This window comes from Tenebrio molitor, chromosome 2 (genome assembly GCF_963966145.1).
Source record: "Tenebrio molitor chromosome 2, icTenMoli1.1, whole genome shotgun sequence".
NCBI lineage: Eukaryota > Metazoa > Arthropoda > Insecta > Coleoptera > Tenebrionidae > Tenebrio > Tenebrio molitor.
In genome coordinates this window covers 7,057,928-7,076,401 of record NC_091047.1, presented here as the reverse complement: position 1 = coordinate 7,076,401, position 18,474 = coordinate 7,057,928, and the positions used below count along the sequence as shown (strand labels likewise).

The window sequence follows — 18,474 nt, the reverse complement described above, 5'->3', positions numbered from 1 at the left end:
ATTTTAAGCAAATATCACGGTGATGCTGATGACTGATGACACAGTGATATTCGTTGATAACATGCAAGAGCTGAAACAGTTGATGGAGAAATTTACAACTGGTAGTGATATCAACTTCAATGAGACCAAATATATGATCATAAGTAAAATAACTATTAGGTACTGTCGCGAGCAATAAATTTTGGTCGTCAATGTAATTTCAAAATTTGGTTAGATTGTCACAAATTTAAAAAATTCCCCTGTCTGATTATGCCCATGTCAACAAAGTGTCAAAAAAATTAGAAAAAAATGACAATTAATGTCATACAACATGATGATAGGTTATGATCTTTACGACTGTTTTACAATGGTACATTTTCGATTGCGTCAAAGAATGACCTTGACGACCAAGAGTGAGAAAAGCAAAGCTTTCGTTCACGCGAATTGAGTATTTGCAATGTATATACGAGTAATTCAAGTGAACGAAAGTGGCCTTACTCTCGACTGCTGTATTTGGTTTTGTTCGATACCTCCTTAGGAATCGAATCTGTAACTTTGTATTCAAAAATTTAAATAAAAATAAATCACATTTTTGTACGGATCTGTTACTATGCAAAAAAAAATATATAGAAAATAAACAAAGTTCTGTAAAGTCAATAAAGTGGTTGTATGCACGTTGTGAAAATTGTGGGAATGGGTGATGAAGAGTTATATGTTCCTGATGATTTTCTGGAAGAGGCAAGTGCCGCGAGGTACCAAATGTTGCCTAAAAAATAAAAATTACGTTATCAGAAAGAATTGGAAACATTTACGAGTGAATGAAAACCAGTGAGTGAAAGACAGTAAGCGAAAAACGATGAGCGAAAGTGAAGTGAACGAAAGAGAAACCTTCACTCACTGGTAATTATGGATACAGACTCGCTTTCGAGGGAGGTATCCAACAAAATAACGTCAACGCGCGGCAACTGAGACTAGATTGTGGAACAATTGAAAGAGTTGAAAAATATATTTATACCTCAGAACTATCATAAATGATAAGTGGGACCACACGCAAGAAGTTAAATGCAGAATTGAAGAAAGTAGAAATGTATTCACTAAAATGCGTACGTTTATGTTTGGAGACCATGTTGTGGTGGTCTCTACCTGTGGTAGTCTTTTCAAAACTAACTGATAATATCATAAAATGGTTTTGTTCGACCAGTCCCTTAAAGGCTCCAAATCGCTTAAAACCTTTATAATTAGCTTGACGTTTCGTTTTGACAAGTTATGACATTTATCAAAATCCGTTCACATAGGAGAAAATTCTCAAATTCTGACAGAGTCGAACAAAAAAATGGTTTGTATACTCCTATTGTATAATACTGTAATTATTAAAGTGTTTTTTATTAAATAACAGGATTCATTACCCACGGTCCGTTGATTAATAATTTAAAAACTCACGGTCGTGCTGCAAACAAAGTGCTCACGCAGTAAATTTCTCTTCCCGCATACGTTAGGACGTTAGGTAAATAACCAATTTTATACTCAGCCTCAAAATCGGTATTTCTCGGTTATCTTCGAAATGGCGGAAAACGTTCTTCTCGCACCCCCATGTTTTTTACTTTGCAACAGAAACTAAGACGAATTGCTTTGTAAGGTCGATGTTAAATGACGGAAGACATAAGAAAACGTCAATTCACTTTAAACAAAATGAGTGTTTCGTCAGAAAAATTAAGAAAAAAATTATGGACCAAGAATGAACCGACACCACCGATGCTTTAAATTTTAATAATTTAATAATTGGCGCGGAAAGTGCTACCAACCCAATAGTAAAAAAGTTACTAATGTTAAATTATTTACTTTTTTTAATTGTATGTTTAAACATTTGTTAGTTATTCTTTACAAAAAATATTGTATTATACCTAAGTTTTGCGGGGAGAAATTTCCCGCGCTGCTGCAAACAAAATGCTCACGCGGGAAATGTATCTTCCCGTATACGTTGGGTATTTATTTACGTTACAAATCCGGCAAACAAAATAATGTTTACAATAACGAGTCAGTTTCCGGACGAGACGTGGAAAGAGATGAATCTGGAATTTTGAAACGAGTTACTGTAAAAGTTTACCGGACAATTTCATTATGTACCAAACCAAAAAACAATATTCACGTTAACTTTGCAAATGTATCGTGGGCTGCATTTTCAATTCCGTCGGGCTCATTATCACTCGTAAAATAAAATTAGAGTATTTATACAGGGTGTTTTCGAAGTTGAGGCGTTCCTTGTAACATGAGGTACTATACATTATTCTTAAGAATTTTAGCCTAAATCTTCTTAGTAAAATGTTTGTATTAACGGAGATAATTGATTGGATATTTTTATTGTTTTCTAAAATTTTAAGTCCGGTCCTGTATATTTCTCCGCTGTATTAGATTAATAACTGACGTGACCCAGGATGGTGTCTTTCTGAAAATCGCTCTGCGTACTCTCTGGACGCCGCAGCTGCATTCTGATAACGTGATAACACTGATAACATTGCCCATACATTAGGAACATATCTGTGAGCTCATTATTTTCGTAATGATGAAGCCATTCCGACTAATTAGATGACACCTCTGACAGTATTTTTGATTAATGAGCATGGATCATTTGATTTTTTTTTGTCAAATCTAATTTGTAACAAATCAGCGCAAATTTGAGCAGGACCGGTTTCAAAAATTTCAAAAAAATTAACTTATTTTATCTTCATTGCCGAACACATTTTACTAAGGTGATTTATGCTAAAACTCTTTAGAACAACTCATACTATCACATGTTAAAAGGAACGCCTCAACTTCGAAAACACCCTGTAACGTGTATTACTAAATCTAAAGTTCAGAGGAGGGGGCGATTTTTTAAAATTTGCATAAAGACGGCTCATAAGCACCCAATAGCCCCGAAAGACACGATAAGCAATTGACAAGATATCACCATCCATTTTAGTTTATTTGTTTGAACGATGTGGCTGTCCGTGTTAATTCTAACGACTTTTTCTGCTTCTGCTGAAATTTTTACTCTTTCAACAGAAAAGAATGTTACTTGTGTTGTGACGGAAAGTGACGCGAAAGCAGCTGTTTACATAAATCCTCCCATTAAATCAGGTAAAATATCCCGGGACATTTTTTTAACATTGAACATTGCCCATACTTATTCCCTATGTTCAGTTTTAAAAAACACAGGTCAATGCATGTATGTAATCACGTAACCAAGGTAACGAAAATAAGTACTTGACAGTTTAACAAAATGGTCAAGTTGTTTGAAGAATAAATACACATAATGCAGTTATTCTATGCATTAGAAATGTGCGTGACATTTCCAATGCAACACATGATAGACCAATTCCATCAATCGGAACAATTTTTAACATTACATATTTCAAAATCTCAGGTGTTTGGTATAGTTGGTTGCATAGCAACTCACAATGCATTGATCTGTGTTTTTTAAAATTGAACATAGGGAATAAGTATGGACTATGTTCAGAGTTATGCAAGGTTAATTCAATTCTACTCAATACATAAAAAAAAAACTCATTCCAAATATAAAGAACGCTAACGGAAATAAATTCAATTTAGTTTGCAAAAATAGAAAAATGTACACAGTCGTGTAAATAATTTTATCTTATCATGTATTTATGAGGACAAAATATGACTTGTGTGGCACAAATTAAGTCCCAGATTAATTAATCTCACAACACGTTCAGTATTAATACTTTTATATATTTTATCTATAGTTTGTCCAGCGAGAGATTGGTTGACATAAAAATCACTAAATTCTACCTAGAGAAAGTAGAACGTAGCGCACGTAAAATTTGAAATATATCCTTCAAGCAGTAACATTTTTGCCCTGAAACTATGCTCTAATTAATGTATTCTAGTGTATTTTATAGTGTTGGGTTAATTGAATACAACTTAAAATCTCCCAATCTCTCGCTGGACGAAGTATATCACCGTCGGTTAAGTTGTACCATATCGCACTCGTTTTAGAAGTGTAATGGTCTCCTTATCCCATGAATGTGGTAATGAAATTATTACCGCACTAGTACAGTAATGAAATTGACAACTGACAAATCTAAGAAAAGATAACTATTATTAATAAATATTAACAACACACTTTGAACACATATAAATTAACACCTTGGTTAATACTGGCCGTTTTCAATTGTGTTTGTGCAACAGGAATTGATTACCGAGACGGTAATATTATTATCATTATTATCTACACACACATAATACAAGTTCTTCGGAACTTGAACACCAAAAAATAGTTTCACCTCCCAAAAATTTAAAATTCCTGTTTGTTGTTATTCGATAACTAAGATGCGAACATAGAGCACTACGCGTTGCTATCCTCTTGAAAAAATTAGATCCTATCACCTTGATTTTTAGCGATGACAGATAAAACTTTGTACCTACGATATTCATGGGATATACTACAGTACCTACTACTAGTACATGATTAACGCACTATGTGATTACCCCAATTCTTCACACTACGTGCGTTAATAATGTCTATACCGCACTTATATTGTAATAGTAGTTTATTTAACGAGTTCGTGTGTAAATTGGGCTTTTTTTGTTCTAAAGGCCCACGAATGCCACAAAGAGCCCAATTTACACACGAACGAGTTGAATACAACGTTTTTTTGTTCGACGAACCCCTTAAAGGCTCCAAATCGGTTAAAATCATTAAAATTAGCTTGACGTTTCGTTTTGACAAGTTGTGACATTTATGAAAATCCGTTCACACAGGAGAAAATTTCATTATTTAATTACATTATTCATACAGGTGTTAGAATTTACATAGGACCGTAACTTTACCCTTTACCAATATTATCCAGTTCATTTCAAAGTTCATTTCAAAAACATCTATTTTTGAAATGATTATTTAAGATTAAATCCGCACTTTATGAAATCATTTTTTTGGCAGATTTCAATCAGCGGGAACCTGAAATTGACAACTGGATTAGTAAAGACTGGACTCCCACAAGTTCATTTTTCTCAAACCATTATCCTGTAATTGACAAACGCTGGGAAGGTGAAAGAGAAAAATAAAATTAAAACATACATTTTTCAAATGTTCGTGTTTAGGCTTCAAATTGTACGACGAAACCTACGGCGGTAACTTGTACAACAGTTCATTCTCTTTCTCCATGTGCATGTACGAGTACGACACGGTGACTTTCACTGTAATGAGTGAAGACTTTTTCAACGACACACGGCTAAATTTTACATCAAACACTAGAGGCGTAAGCTCAACATAAAAAAAATATTAGGTATTCTATATTTATATATTCATCACAAAACAGCCTTCCAAGAAAGAGAAATCTTGCCGTTGGTCACACTACACCTTTGAAAGGAAGGAAAACACCGTTCATCTCTACTCCGAAGAAGGAATGATAGTTAAAACATTTCACTTAGATTATATTCCCTATTGGCTCTACTTCAAAAGAATTTCAAATAAAGTTTTATGGAGACTGCATAATTGTAACTATTGGACGATTATTGCAAAAAGACATAGTAACAATAAAAAAATTTACAGATACTTTCAGATCAGCTAACACCATCAGTTTAAATCAAGAGCCAGATCTTGATATTTCCTTTGGTGACAATCTATGTCTTTCTATGTACGTGTCTGTGGATAGCGACTGCTTCTTGGACATAAACCTAAAAAGTGAACAAGGTAGTAGTCAAAACGTAACAGTCAATGGGCTCAATGTAGAAGGTTCCTTTAAAACGTGGCATAAAATTGAAATTCATGCCAAGAATTCTGGAAAGGCGCACCTCTCCTTCTACAGAAGACACAAGGTGCAGGGAACAACTGAAGGTTATTGGGCTGTCGACGACATAAGATTCTGCACTCGCGACACAGGTAAAAAACCTGAAAGCGCTGAAACTGTCTCTTTTCACCATTTGCATCCACTTTGATCTCGCCCCGCCTCTTGTTTTCCTTCCAGTAATTCCCCTCATCAAGGCTTGTTTTGTCGGTATGTCATCATTTAATCTTGCAACATACAAACAACACTTTTTATCTTTGAATTTATAAACAAAAATTTTAGAAGTATATCAAGTCGAATTAAAGGGCGAGAAACCCGATAAGTACGTATGTGAAGTATTAACTTCCTCAAAACAACCTGTTCGTGACGAAAACGTGGTGTTGTGCGACAAAGCAGGCTTCTTGGGTAGCGAATGCAACTTAAGCTGCAGCACTATATTGGGAGCATCTTATCCAAACTGCGAGAACCACAGAATTTGTCAGGGTGGTTCAAATTGTTTTTGCAGTTGGGGTTACCAAGAACCATTTTGCAACCAAAGTAAAACATAATAAATAAGAAATTAAACCTTCACCAATGGTGTCACTTTCAGCATGTGTCTCCGGCACATGGGGCTTGTTTTGCAAAAATAAATGCCCCACTGAATGTCCAAGTTGCCATCCTTCTACAGGAGAGTGTTTAGATGGAATTAAAAAAATGGACATAAAAATCGCTTCAAATCTTAGGGAGATACCGATGCCACAAAATATAAAGCTTGTCTCAAACAGAATTCATGTGACATTACCTGACTTTGAGGAAACTGAGGAAAATATCACTTATGACTTACACTATTTCTGTGACAGTGGATGGTGTAAAGATCAACTAGTGTACAACCACACCATTACTGTTAACTCCGTTGATGATGATGGAGAAAATACGTACAAATTCGAAAATGTAATCCCTTTTACAGATTATAAAGCAATAGTGACTGCTAGGAAATCAGGGAGTGCGAGACTATATTACAGCATCAAACCGGACCAATTAAGTAAGTTAATAAATTGGAAAAAAGATCTGTCTATTAATTTTGAGCAATTAGATCTTCCTGGCGTGGATTTGTCCGTTTACTGCAGCAATGAAACTACGTTGTGGGTAAAGTTCCAACTACCATTAAAAACCAGCGAGTCGAATTACCGTATTTGGTACAAACAATCTGATCCCGACTCACGCCCAATGAGCCTGGAGACACTGTCTCGATGTGAATTCTGGGACGGTTTTGTCTGTGGAAGAATCGACAATTTGGCAAAGGGCATTGATTATTCTCTAATTGTAAGTGCATCAAGAAGAACTTATCATCTCGTTACTAAAAATTGTCTTTAGGTCGAACAATTAGAAATGAATGATCAGAAATGGGGTCTCTCAGAGGTGGAATTAAAAAAATGCACATAAAAATCGCTTCAAATCTTGGCAATGGCGTACTGAGCCCTTAACGGGACCGTGTTCCATCGTGGGAACACGCCCTCCAATTCGTCAAACAAAGTTTTGGTCGAGAAGCTCCTTTTAGTATAAATTTTGTAGATGTCTCCCACTTTGCAGCTAACGTTTTAGCTGTATTGTTTAATTCAATAAATTGCGTGTGAAGTTCTTTCATTTGTTGATACGGATTTGTGAAATGTTTTGTGGCTTCGCCAATATTTTGAATTTCGTTTTGTAATAATTTAGATACAACATCTATAATTTGTAATATATACGTTTCCAATGTTTTTTTAAGCTTTAGCTTCATCAACTTCGGCTTTTAATTTTGAAGTTAATAGTATATTATTATACGAGTTTAATAAGACGCTTTATTATCACATGAGTGTGTTTAAAGCACGAAGAGCGTAGCGAGAAGTGCTTTAATGGAACGAATGTGATAATACGTCTTATTAAACGAGTATAATATACTATTTTATCTACTTTGCTTTACTAATCCCTGAAATTTCGGCTGCTCAAGCTTTCATATTAGTCTAGGGACTTGCACGTGGGTTGGTAATAGACATTTTTCACAAAAATGTAAGGTTATATTTACTAAATTTACCTCGTAGCTTCATTTGTTACCTTGACGCCTGACGTCAAACGGCTGATGTTACCAATATAACAAATGCTAAAAGTTACCAAAAACACTTTAATAATATGCTCATTATTAAACTGTTTTCGGTATAATAATGAGCCAATTTGTAACTCAAAGTAGATAATAGTTATTTAATAAACTAGTTTGTTAATGAAGGCGATCAATAATCGAAACTGTTTAAAGCACGAACGAGTGTAGCGAGTGAGTGCCTTTAATAGTTGAGATTATTAATCGCCCATTAACAAACGAGTTGATTACAAAATTTTTTCGTTGACCGCAATTGTGTCAAAATTTCAAATTAAAACCAAATCAACAACAATTTCATCTTTTTCGATAAAGATGAGACCTTATAAAATACTTTCATCCTTTTTTTGTCCTTAGGTTAAGCCATTTTTAAATTTTTCAACACTTTCTATTCACTTTTTCACAAAGCGTGTCAGAAGACGTCAACTCCATTCACATTCAATTTCACGTAAAAATCACGGTTGCTAAGAAAACCTAGTTACCTTTGAAAAATATGACATGCGAATTATAACCAAAAAGGTCGGGTTTTGAAAAAGTGAATTCGTAATTGTGCAGTTATGGAGCTATAAAATATAGAAAACCCTGCTGCACTACCTGCTGCAATGTTGGTAAGTGCAAACAATGCATGTTCGAGGTTGTTTATACATCAAAATATCATCAAAACGTCAATATCGCAAAAATCGTTGATTAATGAAAAATAGTGTATTAATGCGGTCCATTAATACACTATATTTTAGACAAAATAATTCATTAATATTTAAATTAACAAGCGGTCAACGGAAAAATTTAATTTTGTTAGTGCTTTTAAAAAGTCTGTATACTTGTATCGCAGGGCTAAATAAACGTACTAACTAGAAAAACGGTGTGTGAATTCTTCTAAAATAGTAGTTTATTTAACCAGTTCGTTTCAAACGCGAGTGAAACGAGCGTTTTAAAGGCCCACGAGTGCCAAAAAAGGCCCAATTTACACAAGAACGAGTTGAATACAACATTTTTTTGTTCGATGAGCCCCTTAAAGGCCCCAAATCGCTTAAAAATTTTTAAAATTAGCTTGACGTTTCGTTTTGACAAGTTGTGACATTTATAAAAATCCGCTCACACAGTAGAAATTTCTCAAATTCTGACAGTGTCGAACAAAAAACAATTTTTGAGTCATGACAACCTAATTTTAACAGCTAATATAAAAATGTTAATTTTGGACTTTCTTAGATTTGTAATAATTTGTAATCGGACAACGGAAAGGGCCCGGGCCCATGTTCCGCGGAACCCACGGAACCCTGCTCAGTACGCCACTGAATCTTAGGGAGATACCGATGCCGCAAAATATAAAGCTTGTCTCAAACAGAATTCTTGTGACACTACCGGACTTTGAGGAAACTAAGGAAAATTTCACTTATGACTTACAGTATTTCTGTGACAGCGGATGGTGCAAAAATCAACTAGTGTACAAACAACCACACCATTACTGTTAACTCCGTTGATTATGATGGAGAAAATACGTACAAATTCGAAAATGTAACCCCTTTTACAGATTATAAAGCAATAGTGACTGCGAGGAAATCAGACAGTATAAGGCTATATCCCAGCATCAAACCGGACCGATCATGTAAGTTAATAAATTGGAAAAAAGATCTGGTTCTTGGTGTGGATTTGTCCGTTTACTGCAGCAATGAAACTACGTTATGGGTAAAGTTTCAACTTCCATTAAAAACCAGCGAGTCGAATTACAGGATTTGGTACAAACAATCTGATCCCGACGCATGCCCAATGAGACTGGAGACACTGTCTCGATGTGAATTCTGGGACGGTTTTGTCTGTGGAAGAATCGACAATTTGGCACAGGGCATTGGTTATTCTCTTATTGTAAGTGCATCAAGAAGAACTTTTATTCTCGTTACTAAAAGTTGTCTTTAGGTCGAACAATTAGAAATGGATGATCAGAAATGGGGTCTCTCCGAAGAAATATTGGCAAAAACAGCGCCACAAGATTACAAATTGTTACTTAACATACGAGAATTTATAAAAATGTGTGGTTTTTGCAGCATCTCCAGCCCCCCCACAAAACATACAAGTGAGTTATTCTTCCAACAATGAAACTATCCTGTCGTGGGAGCAACCGTCGATTCAGTATTGTCCTCTTACCAGGTTCGAGGTAATTTTGATGAAGAAAAACGAAATTATAGACTATAAAGTTGTTGCCAAAAAAAAAAACAGATAACTTACAGCCAAAAGGTCAGGTCAGATACGTATGTTTTGGAATATACAAATACATCTCAATATAACAATGTTTCAAAAAGTGCATGTGCATAAACCAGTCACTAAACAGTGTTTTCACGTTTCAGTTCTCCAAAAATTTATCATTGTTGGAAAACCGTCGAGGTTGGTTTGATTCCTGGTAAGTGAAATCCACAGGAAGCAAGATCAAGAGTTTAAGGAGGCAAGTCAAGACGTTAGTTTTGAATTCTAATGGAATACAAGTATCGAGTCATACATTTCGATGCTTTTCTATTGGCTATGGCAATAGCCACTACCCAGATTACTACACGTATTAGGAAGCAGTAACAGAGCCTCCACTAAGAGGCAAGTCAAGACGTTAGTTTTGCATTCTCTAAAATCTTGTATGTTGCATCCGAAGTAGTGGAACGTTGTCGTGATGGAAGTACAAGTAAAGCCCATAAATTTCGATACTTTTCCATCGGCTATGGCAATGGCCACTAAAGGACTTTCACAGTAAGCAGTAAGCCTCAGCTTTCTAGTACTGACAGTCAAAAATCTACTGGAAAGACACCTTGTGATCTTTATGTGGCGATTTACGTCGACGTACAACCATGATGTGTTCTAACTTGTGTTCAAAAGTTTTCTGGTGAACGGTTTGGTAGTTACTTTTATTTCCGTTACCGTATGGAGTAGCATCATCAACTTTCAAATATTTCGCGACACAGGAAGTGTACAACGAAAGAGTGGAAGTGGAGAACCATCGATACCTATTTTACAAACCGTCGAAAGGCTTGGGAAGTAACATAAACTGAATGGAAAACTTCACATTTCAACACTAGTTACTTTATGCAATAATTGGTGCAATTCTGTTTTAAAATTTACCGATATAACAATATGTATATGTAATAACTGTTGATTCATATTTTATCCTTGAGTAATAATAAAAACTACTTTTAGTTGTCATTGAAGATAACAATCTGATATGTATCTTTACATTCTGATGCAGACATGACAAAATATTTGTTTTTAACAGAACCAAATGCCATTTGTTGTGCTCTAAATCAGTGGCTCTCAAGCGATAGTCTCTCAACCCTCGTAAGAGGCTCACGAGATCCATTGTAATACATATTTCCATAATAAAAAAAACACTCTTCTCTCAAAAAACGCAAGTTCTTCGCATAATTTCCAAAAAATGGAAATTACAAGTTTGAAGTAGAATGTTTTATAATAGCAATACATCCCTCTTACTTTCATTTACTACATTAATTAAAATGCCATGTTTCGTGCATGGGAAAAATATTTTGTAGTTTAATGAAAATAAACAATGGCCGATGTTGTTTGATATCATTTAAATATACAGTGCCTTTTTTAACGCTGGCCATAGGGATTTACATGACAAAAACTTTGGATCGTGTTAATAAGTTTTTAGCAGGAATTTTTAAGTGAAATTTGACAGAATATTAGATTAGTATTTTCCGAATAAACGAGTATACAAACCTCGGTGGGAATGTGTTTCATTCCTGTCTCGAGCATTAGTTCACCTCGGCTACGCCTTGGTAAACTATCTTAGCTCTCGACAGGAATGAAACACTTCTCACCTTGGTATGTAATCTACTATTACATACCGAGGCGGAAAGTGTTCCATTCCTGTCGAGAGAGCAATAGTTTACGGAGAGGCTTGCCCTCGAGGTGAACTAGTTCTCGAGACACAGGAATGGACTTTCGCCGAGGTTTGTATACTATTTTATTCACAATCAATCATGTAATAAAACAGGCTACATTATAATAATAAAAAATAAATAAAAACCAACCTCGGTAATATTATCGTTTATTTCGGCAAAATATTAAAACTTAGTAGGCGCGCACGATTGAGATTGTATTAAATTTTAGTTCACAAAAGTCAAACCAAATTGACATTTGCTCACATTTTTTAAGAAACAAAATGTGCGATAGTGAAATAGAGTGTACCCTCCCCAGAATTGCGGGAATCTGCACAACAAATTAACTCTCAATCTCTTACCTGAGAAAAGCAAATTACGATACCAGAAAAACGTACAGCGATTTTCGCGATTGGTGCGACAGTAGCGCCACCACGGGTCAGTTATGGGTTTCATTACTGACCCCTTACGACTCATTACTGACTCCTTTTTCACTGACCGGTTGGTCTGTACTCGAAAAGCTGTACGTTACTAACCGATTGTGAATAAAAGACTTGATTCTCGTGTGGAAAAGAGTCATGAAAAGCAGCAATCAAATTATTGTCAGTTGCTAGTAAGTTAAGGGTAGGTAGTTGGTCGTATTAAGTCGAATAGTAACGATTTTAGTGATGGAGCAACAGCCAGCGGACTTTTTGCAGCTTTGGCTTAAAAGATGAATATGGACCATAACTGTGACGTTTTTTCTGCAGTTAAGACTATTAGGTGAGGTCGTTCTCAGTGTGTCCAATCTGTCGTAATATGGCGTCGGACTTGATTCGTGATGTTTTAAAAATAATTTTTTTTCAGGAACAACTTGAATTTTTATATTGGGCAGCGGTGGAATACCTTCGAGAGTTTAAAATTTATGATACATAATTTGAAATTCAAAAAGGTATATTATTATACTCATGTCATATCGTGAGGAAATTCCTTAACATTGACACAGAACATAATACACAACAAAATCAAAATGCGGAGGCGAGACGCCGGTAATTATGTTGATAAGCACTGCACTATTACTTGATAGTAATATCCGTAATAGTGTATGTACTCCGGCAAAATTGCCGTGCCGCCGGGTGGCGGAGGGATAGTATAATTTTAATGGTTAGATTAGGAAAACAATAGAGTGGAGAATACAACAAAAATTAGTAATGACAGACAATAGAAATGGAAATGTAGATAATGTGATTAATTCTACCGTGAGTTTTTTATTTAACTGAACATAGGATTCATGGATCTGTAAGTTTGGTTGCCTATTTCAAATGAATTGAGTTGTCCATTTTAGAACTGAACATAGCCATTTTACATTGTATGTTCAGCGAAATAAAAAACGCAGTGTATATACATTGCTGAGTGTTATTGTTTGCAATTTTATAATTAAAACTGAAACGTGTCATCTGACAAAAATATATTTATTTCCACCTTCTAAGTAAATGGCATTTGTGGTAGTTACAGGCAGAGCGCTGTAATATTTAACAGGCACGTAGAAGAGTAAGGACTTTATAAGGCTCATCAAAAAATTATAATTATTCAAAACTAATTAAATGATTTTTGAAAAAGTTTATTATAAACACAAACACATTTAACTAATCACATACGTTAATAATGCATTTTGATCCTTTTCGAGAGTCATTTTCATATCGCTCCTGGGATCGAATCAGTAGAGAACCGCACTTGCAGCGTTGGTAATTCCGTGGTTATTTTCTTGCATTTCAAGAAAATCGCCTTCAAAGTTTTCATTGAGCATTAAAGCCTTTCTTTTTGCAACAAATTTCACAAAACTTCTGACAGTATTTTTGTTGTTTATCTCAACACCATGACGACGTAGGTATAATTGCCTCACCGCCTTTCATTACAAAATTTTTATAAACATAAATAACAATTAAAAAACGAAATTTAAAGGCTGAAGGTGGAAATAAAAGTTTGTATGCAACTCGCTTAGCAATTAATCTTTAATGGGCTTACTGGCTTATGGAGACTCGTTCCTTACGTCACTCGGCCCACAAGTGCAAGCGCGCCCGTAAAGATTAATTTACTAAGCGCGTCACATAAATAACTACATACATATTACACTTTCAAACTCAATAAGTTGTATAATTAATAAAGGTAAATTTTAACTGAAACTTTGCATTAAATAAATATTCACTACGTTCTTACTTACACTCATTCCCTACAACCTACAATACAACGTCAGCCAATTCAAAGTAGGGTTAGAAACAGATAATGGTAATTTCACATTAAAAGTCAAGACAGTGATGTTGATGTCCCACTTTTTTTCTCCCAATAGTATGTACAGTGTGGAATAAAGTGATTTACATCTAGTTACCTATGGAATTTTTGCACATGTAAATTTTCCAGTACCGCTCTACTTTTTTTTTTCGAAGTGCCGAACTATTAGTTCTGTCAATAAATGTCATAAATCGAATTGACAATTGTTACAATTTAATAAATTGAATTAACAAACGTTGGTGGCCACTTTCAACACTAGCTGTGACTTGCTTTTGTTAACTCCTTTTTAATTTCAATCTCAACTTTACATTCATATCATCCCTTCGCAATAAATCACATTTGGAATTTGGATATACATATACAGGATGTCCCAAAAATGGCGTACAAACTACTTAGTACCGTATCGAGGATGTTTAAATGTACATGAAAAAAAATCAATTATTTTTATTATTATTATTAACGATAATACAATGTAAACAAAGATATATTCGTACATCATTACCTTGAAATGTTACCGTAGTAGATTTAAAATAATTTTTTAGATTTCCAAAGCTTCTAAATTCTCTATTATGCAAGATTAGATATTGGTAGTGAGTGATCTTGTACTTTGTGATAATGTGTACGAGGAGAGGTAGCTGCCATGACAATTTCATACATATATTTCAAAATAATTGACCTGTTAAGTGCCACTTTCAAAGACCTCCAAATCAGCAACTAAGTCCAATGGAATTTTTTTAACATTTTTCTGACGTTTACGGTAATCTCTTCTACACCGTAGTGCACCGTTAGTACGCCATTTTTGGGACACTCTGTATTTTGAGGTTAGGCTTTCTTTTTTTTGTAGAGCGGCATTTCGTATTTTTACAAGGGTAATGCAAAGCTAACTAGATACAAATCATTTTATTCCACACTGTACTTAGTTTTCACAATCGCAATATTTGCAGCTGTTTCCTTATCACTCTTCTGTTATATTTTTTAGCCGTTTATTGATTATACATGTATGTATTTACAAAATAAACACAAAGTACGCATAAGCAGATAAAAAAAATCAGATGGTTAGTATCTACAAAAAATCCGAAATAAAAATAGATTTAAATATTAAAAGAATTACTGACAAGGATGTTTGTATTGTAATACATAATTCTTATACCAAATGTTTATAAACAAGGCGATCTTCATTTACCAGGCCATGACACTAACCCGAGACAGTGTGCTATGGAATGGCCTACCACAGCCTAGCAACATTGCTTCACCAACATTTAGTGAAAAAATTCGAAAGCCACTAAACCTGTCATTGTATTTGCATTTGTCAAATATCTAATTATCTAATTTTACGACAGTTAAAACCACCTTGGAGGCAGAAAAATAACGGTGCTCATTACTGACAATATTTTGAGTGCTCTGCTGTGTTCCGGACTATTGAAACTGTTTGATTATAAAGTAACGCGAGATGGGCATTTCCAACTTAAATATAACAATTTTGTTCTCCCCATTACCCAAATCCCACCCCATTTCTTGTAATTTGCTTCCCAGTCTCATTTCATTCGTTTTTAAAGCTAAAAGATTTTCCCCAGTGATTGTGTCGTCATTACTAATTTTGATTGTTTCTTCACAAAGTGTTATTTTTTCGTAATTAGAAGTTATTGGCACCGCGTTTGGCACGAGTCGCTTCATTTTGTCCCCATTGATATCTATTTCCCTAAAATGTTTAGCACAAGCATAGCTGCTTTTGCGAATTCTTCACTCTTCAATTTTTAAAATCTCTTTCCAAATTGGCTTCGTTTCCTCATTTGAGGGAAACTTCAATACAGGTACTACAGTACCTACGTAATTTGAAGAAGAAGACGCATAATTTTAGTAACAATTTTGTACGCAACTTTTAAATGACATTCAATTTGACGAATTTGACCATGGACTTGTCAAAATGTATTTTAAATGTCGAATTAGTTTCAAATTTTGGTAACATTGTAGGTCAAGGAATGGCCTACCAGGGAATGTGGCAACACGGCCACTATCCTGGCCTGTAGCTTGAGAACGCCTTGTTATAAATAATTCAAGCAAATTTAGTGAGTTGACATCCCCCAGCACTGGCAACCTTCGTCATTGTCAACATGTCATATCTTGATTCATTTTTTAAATTAGGATTTTCGAAGTTTAGTGTTGTTGTGATAGTAAGGTGTGATCAAGAATGACTGAGTCTGTTGGTAACAATGAAATTTGGCAAATTTGAAATTTACCATCAAAGATTCATTTTTGTAATAGCATAAACATAACCGGCATAACCAAAAATGTTTTTAATGTCGTCTCAAGTTAAAAAAATCAATCACCGCAAATTACGAGACAAAAAACACCAGCACTTTTCAACTGTTTCATTGCTAACAGACTCAGTCATTGTTGATCACGCCGTAGGTTTCCCACTAGCAGTCTCGTAAGATGACATTGCATTCATGGTTACAACTATCGTAAGATTGCCATAACATTTGCTTATTTACCTATTAATCCTTGACGACGGAATTTAATTCATTATATTCTTAGGAAAATAATAAATATGAACAAATAAATTAGCAAAAATCATTGGTTTTATTTCCTTTAAATATTGAACACAATGGAGCAGTTCGAAAAAGATGAGTTGCCTAGGACCAAATTTTCATTTTCAAAATAATTTTCTACTTCTTTTTCATTAAATGAAGCTGAAGTTGATGCAGTTGGAACTGGAAAACATGATGCACTCTCCAACTCTCCTAAAAAATGCTTCTCTTTTGGTTCTTTAGATTTCTCCTCGATGAAAATTTTGCTTTTATAAAAAACTTGATTCGCTACTTCCAATTTATTATTATTAACTGATTCTGCCACACACAACACTCGAACTTTTCCAGCCACCGCCAGTAACGTTGCCCCGCTCCGGCGAAAACAATGTCCTATATAAAGACTTGCTTCCGGTAATTTCAAAAAACTTGCTATTTGGGACCGAATCTTTGCAAAGGTGTGATTTCCCACGGGTTGATTGGCACCTTTTCCAGCATGGTATCGCAGAAAAAAACGAGGATTATCAGGAACTTTTTCTCTAATTTTATAATACTTTTGGAACGTTTCTATATAATTAATATCTTCTTCTGACTTGTCTACAATTATTGTGAATGAACGTTTAGAACAATTTTTAGAGTCAGGAATTTTTATAAATAGTTATTTGTACAACTAGTTATGAAAGTCATACTTTTTTTCACGAATTTGCAGATTGATTAAAGAGGGCGTAGCCCGAGTTAATCAAGCAAATAAGTGAAAAAAGAGACTTTCATAACGTGTTGTACACACTATTTTTTTTGCATATCGATGTAAGTTGAAAAATTTGGTCTAAAAGGATTTACGAAAAATTACAAAAAAAATAGGTGTGCTTTGACAATCATCTCCAAGGAGATGGAATAAAATGATACAAAAAAGTACTACTTTCACTACGATTTTTCGTGTAAAAAAGTGCTACTTTCACTACGATTTTGCGTGTAAAAAAGTGCCACTTTCATTACGATATGCAAAAAAACAAATTTTTCGCTCATATTAATATCTGCTAACTTTATTTTGCATAGTTCGTCAGAGCGACAAGCACCAGCGATGCCCACAACCATTACCGTCTAAAATAAAAATATTTTTGTAAAACTAAGTTAAATTTACAAATGACATTAAAATGCCTTCACTAATAAATACACTTCATCTGGTGCCTGTCGGAAGACTGCACTATTTCTTCATGGTTAAGAACTCTCGACTTTTTCGGGGTATATCCATGATTTTTATTCTTTAAATATCCCATTAGTTTGTGGAATTTTGATATATCCGTATTTTGTTTGTATTGGAGACAGGTCTTCAACATTGAATACTCACACCACAGACTAGCGGGCGACTGCAGTTTATAGGAGCGTTCCACCATGTACGCCAACAGTACATTTTCCGTCACCTCAGTTGCGTTTTTTTTTTCGCATCCACTCTTTGAAGCAAGTGTATGTACCTTCATAACGCTTTTGAGATTTGGGGGGTAATAAATTCTCACAAGTAGCGTTCGCAATTTCTTCAATATCCATCTTCTTTTCACCGTAGTGCACTACACGGGACTGCTTTTGAAATTTTTATTTGTTTATGAAAACAAAATGTGCCTGCACACATGACAACCAGGCATTTGCGATTTCTTTAGACATTTCAATTTTCTGAGTTTACGAACTACCATTTGGCAAGGAAACTTTGGATATTTTGCAGGATATTGACCTCTGCTAGTGGGAAAAACATAATAAGCCATGCGGAACGTAAGAATTAAAATTTCTCGGAAAAATTACGGGCCTCGGTTCCCCCGACCCGTACAATTCTTCCTCGAACCTTATAGTGTCCTTACGTTCCTTATGACTTAAATAACTATTATTTAACGAGTTCGTGTGTAAATTGGGCTTTTTTGGCATGAGTGGGCTAATTTACA

General features: G+C 34.8%; 1 protein-coding gene across 2 annotated transcripts; it reads left to right on the top strand.

The window, feature by feature from the left end:
• Positions 1–2,896: 2,896 nt before the first annotated feature.
• On the top strand, positions 2,897–11,073 carry LOC138123379 (uncharacterized). 2 transcript variants are annotated; one of them, XM_069038066.1, is made up of 9 exons: positions 2,897–3,096; positions 4,922–5,029; positions 5,083–5,240; positions 5,301–5,478; positions 5,534–5,863; positions 6,051–6,305; positions 6,358–6,789; positions 6,841–7,070; positions 9,790–11,073. In XM_069038066.1, exons 1-9 carry the CDS (start codon positions 2,955–2,957, stop codon positions 9,967–9,969), a joined length of 2,013 nt encoding a protein of 670 aa, XP_068894167.1. In that variant the 5' UTR covers positions 2,897–2,954; the 3' UTR covers positions 9,970–11,073. The 2 variants fall into 2 exon arrangements, with proteins under 2 accessions (XP_068894167.1, XP_068894168.1); XM_069038067.1 differs by lacking the exon at positions 9,790–11,073 and adding an exon at positions 7,122–8,735 and having other exon boundaries at positions 2,898–3,096.
• The last annotated feature ends 7,401 nt before the right edge of the window (positions 11,074–18,474 follow it).

What these genes read in the sequence shown, in the direction of transcription:
- LOC138123379 (XM_069038066.1), top strand. Translation starts at nt 2,955, where the DNA reads ATGTGGCTGTCCGTGTTAATTCTAACGACTTTTTCTGCTTCTGCTGAA. An exon ending in TTTATGGAGACTGCATAATT is followed by an intron (nt 5,479 to 5,533) that starts GTAACTATTGGA and finishes AAAAATTTACAG; the next exon opens with ATACTTTCAGATCAGCTAAC. An exon ending in CATCAAACCGGACCAATTAA is followed by an intron (nt 6,790 to 6,840) that starts GTAAGTTAATAA and finishes TTGAGCAATTAG; the next exon opens with ATCTTCCTGGCGTGGATTTG.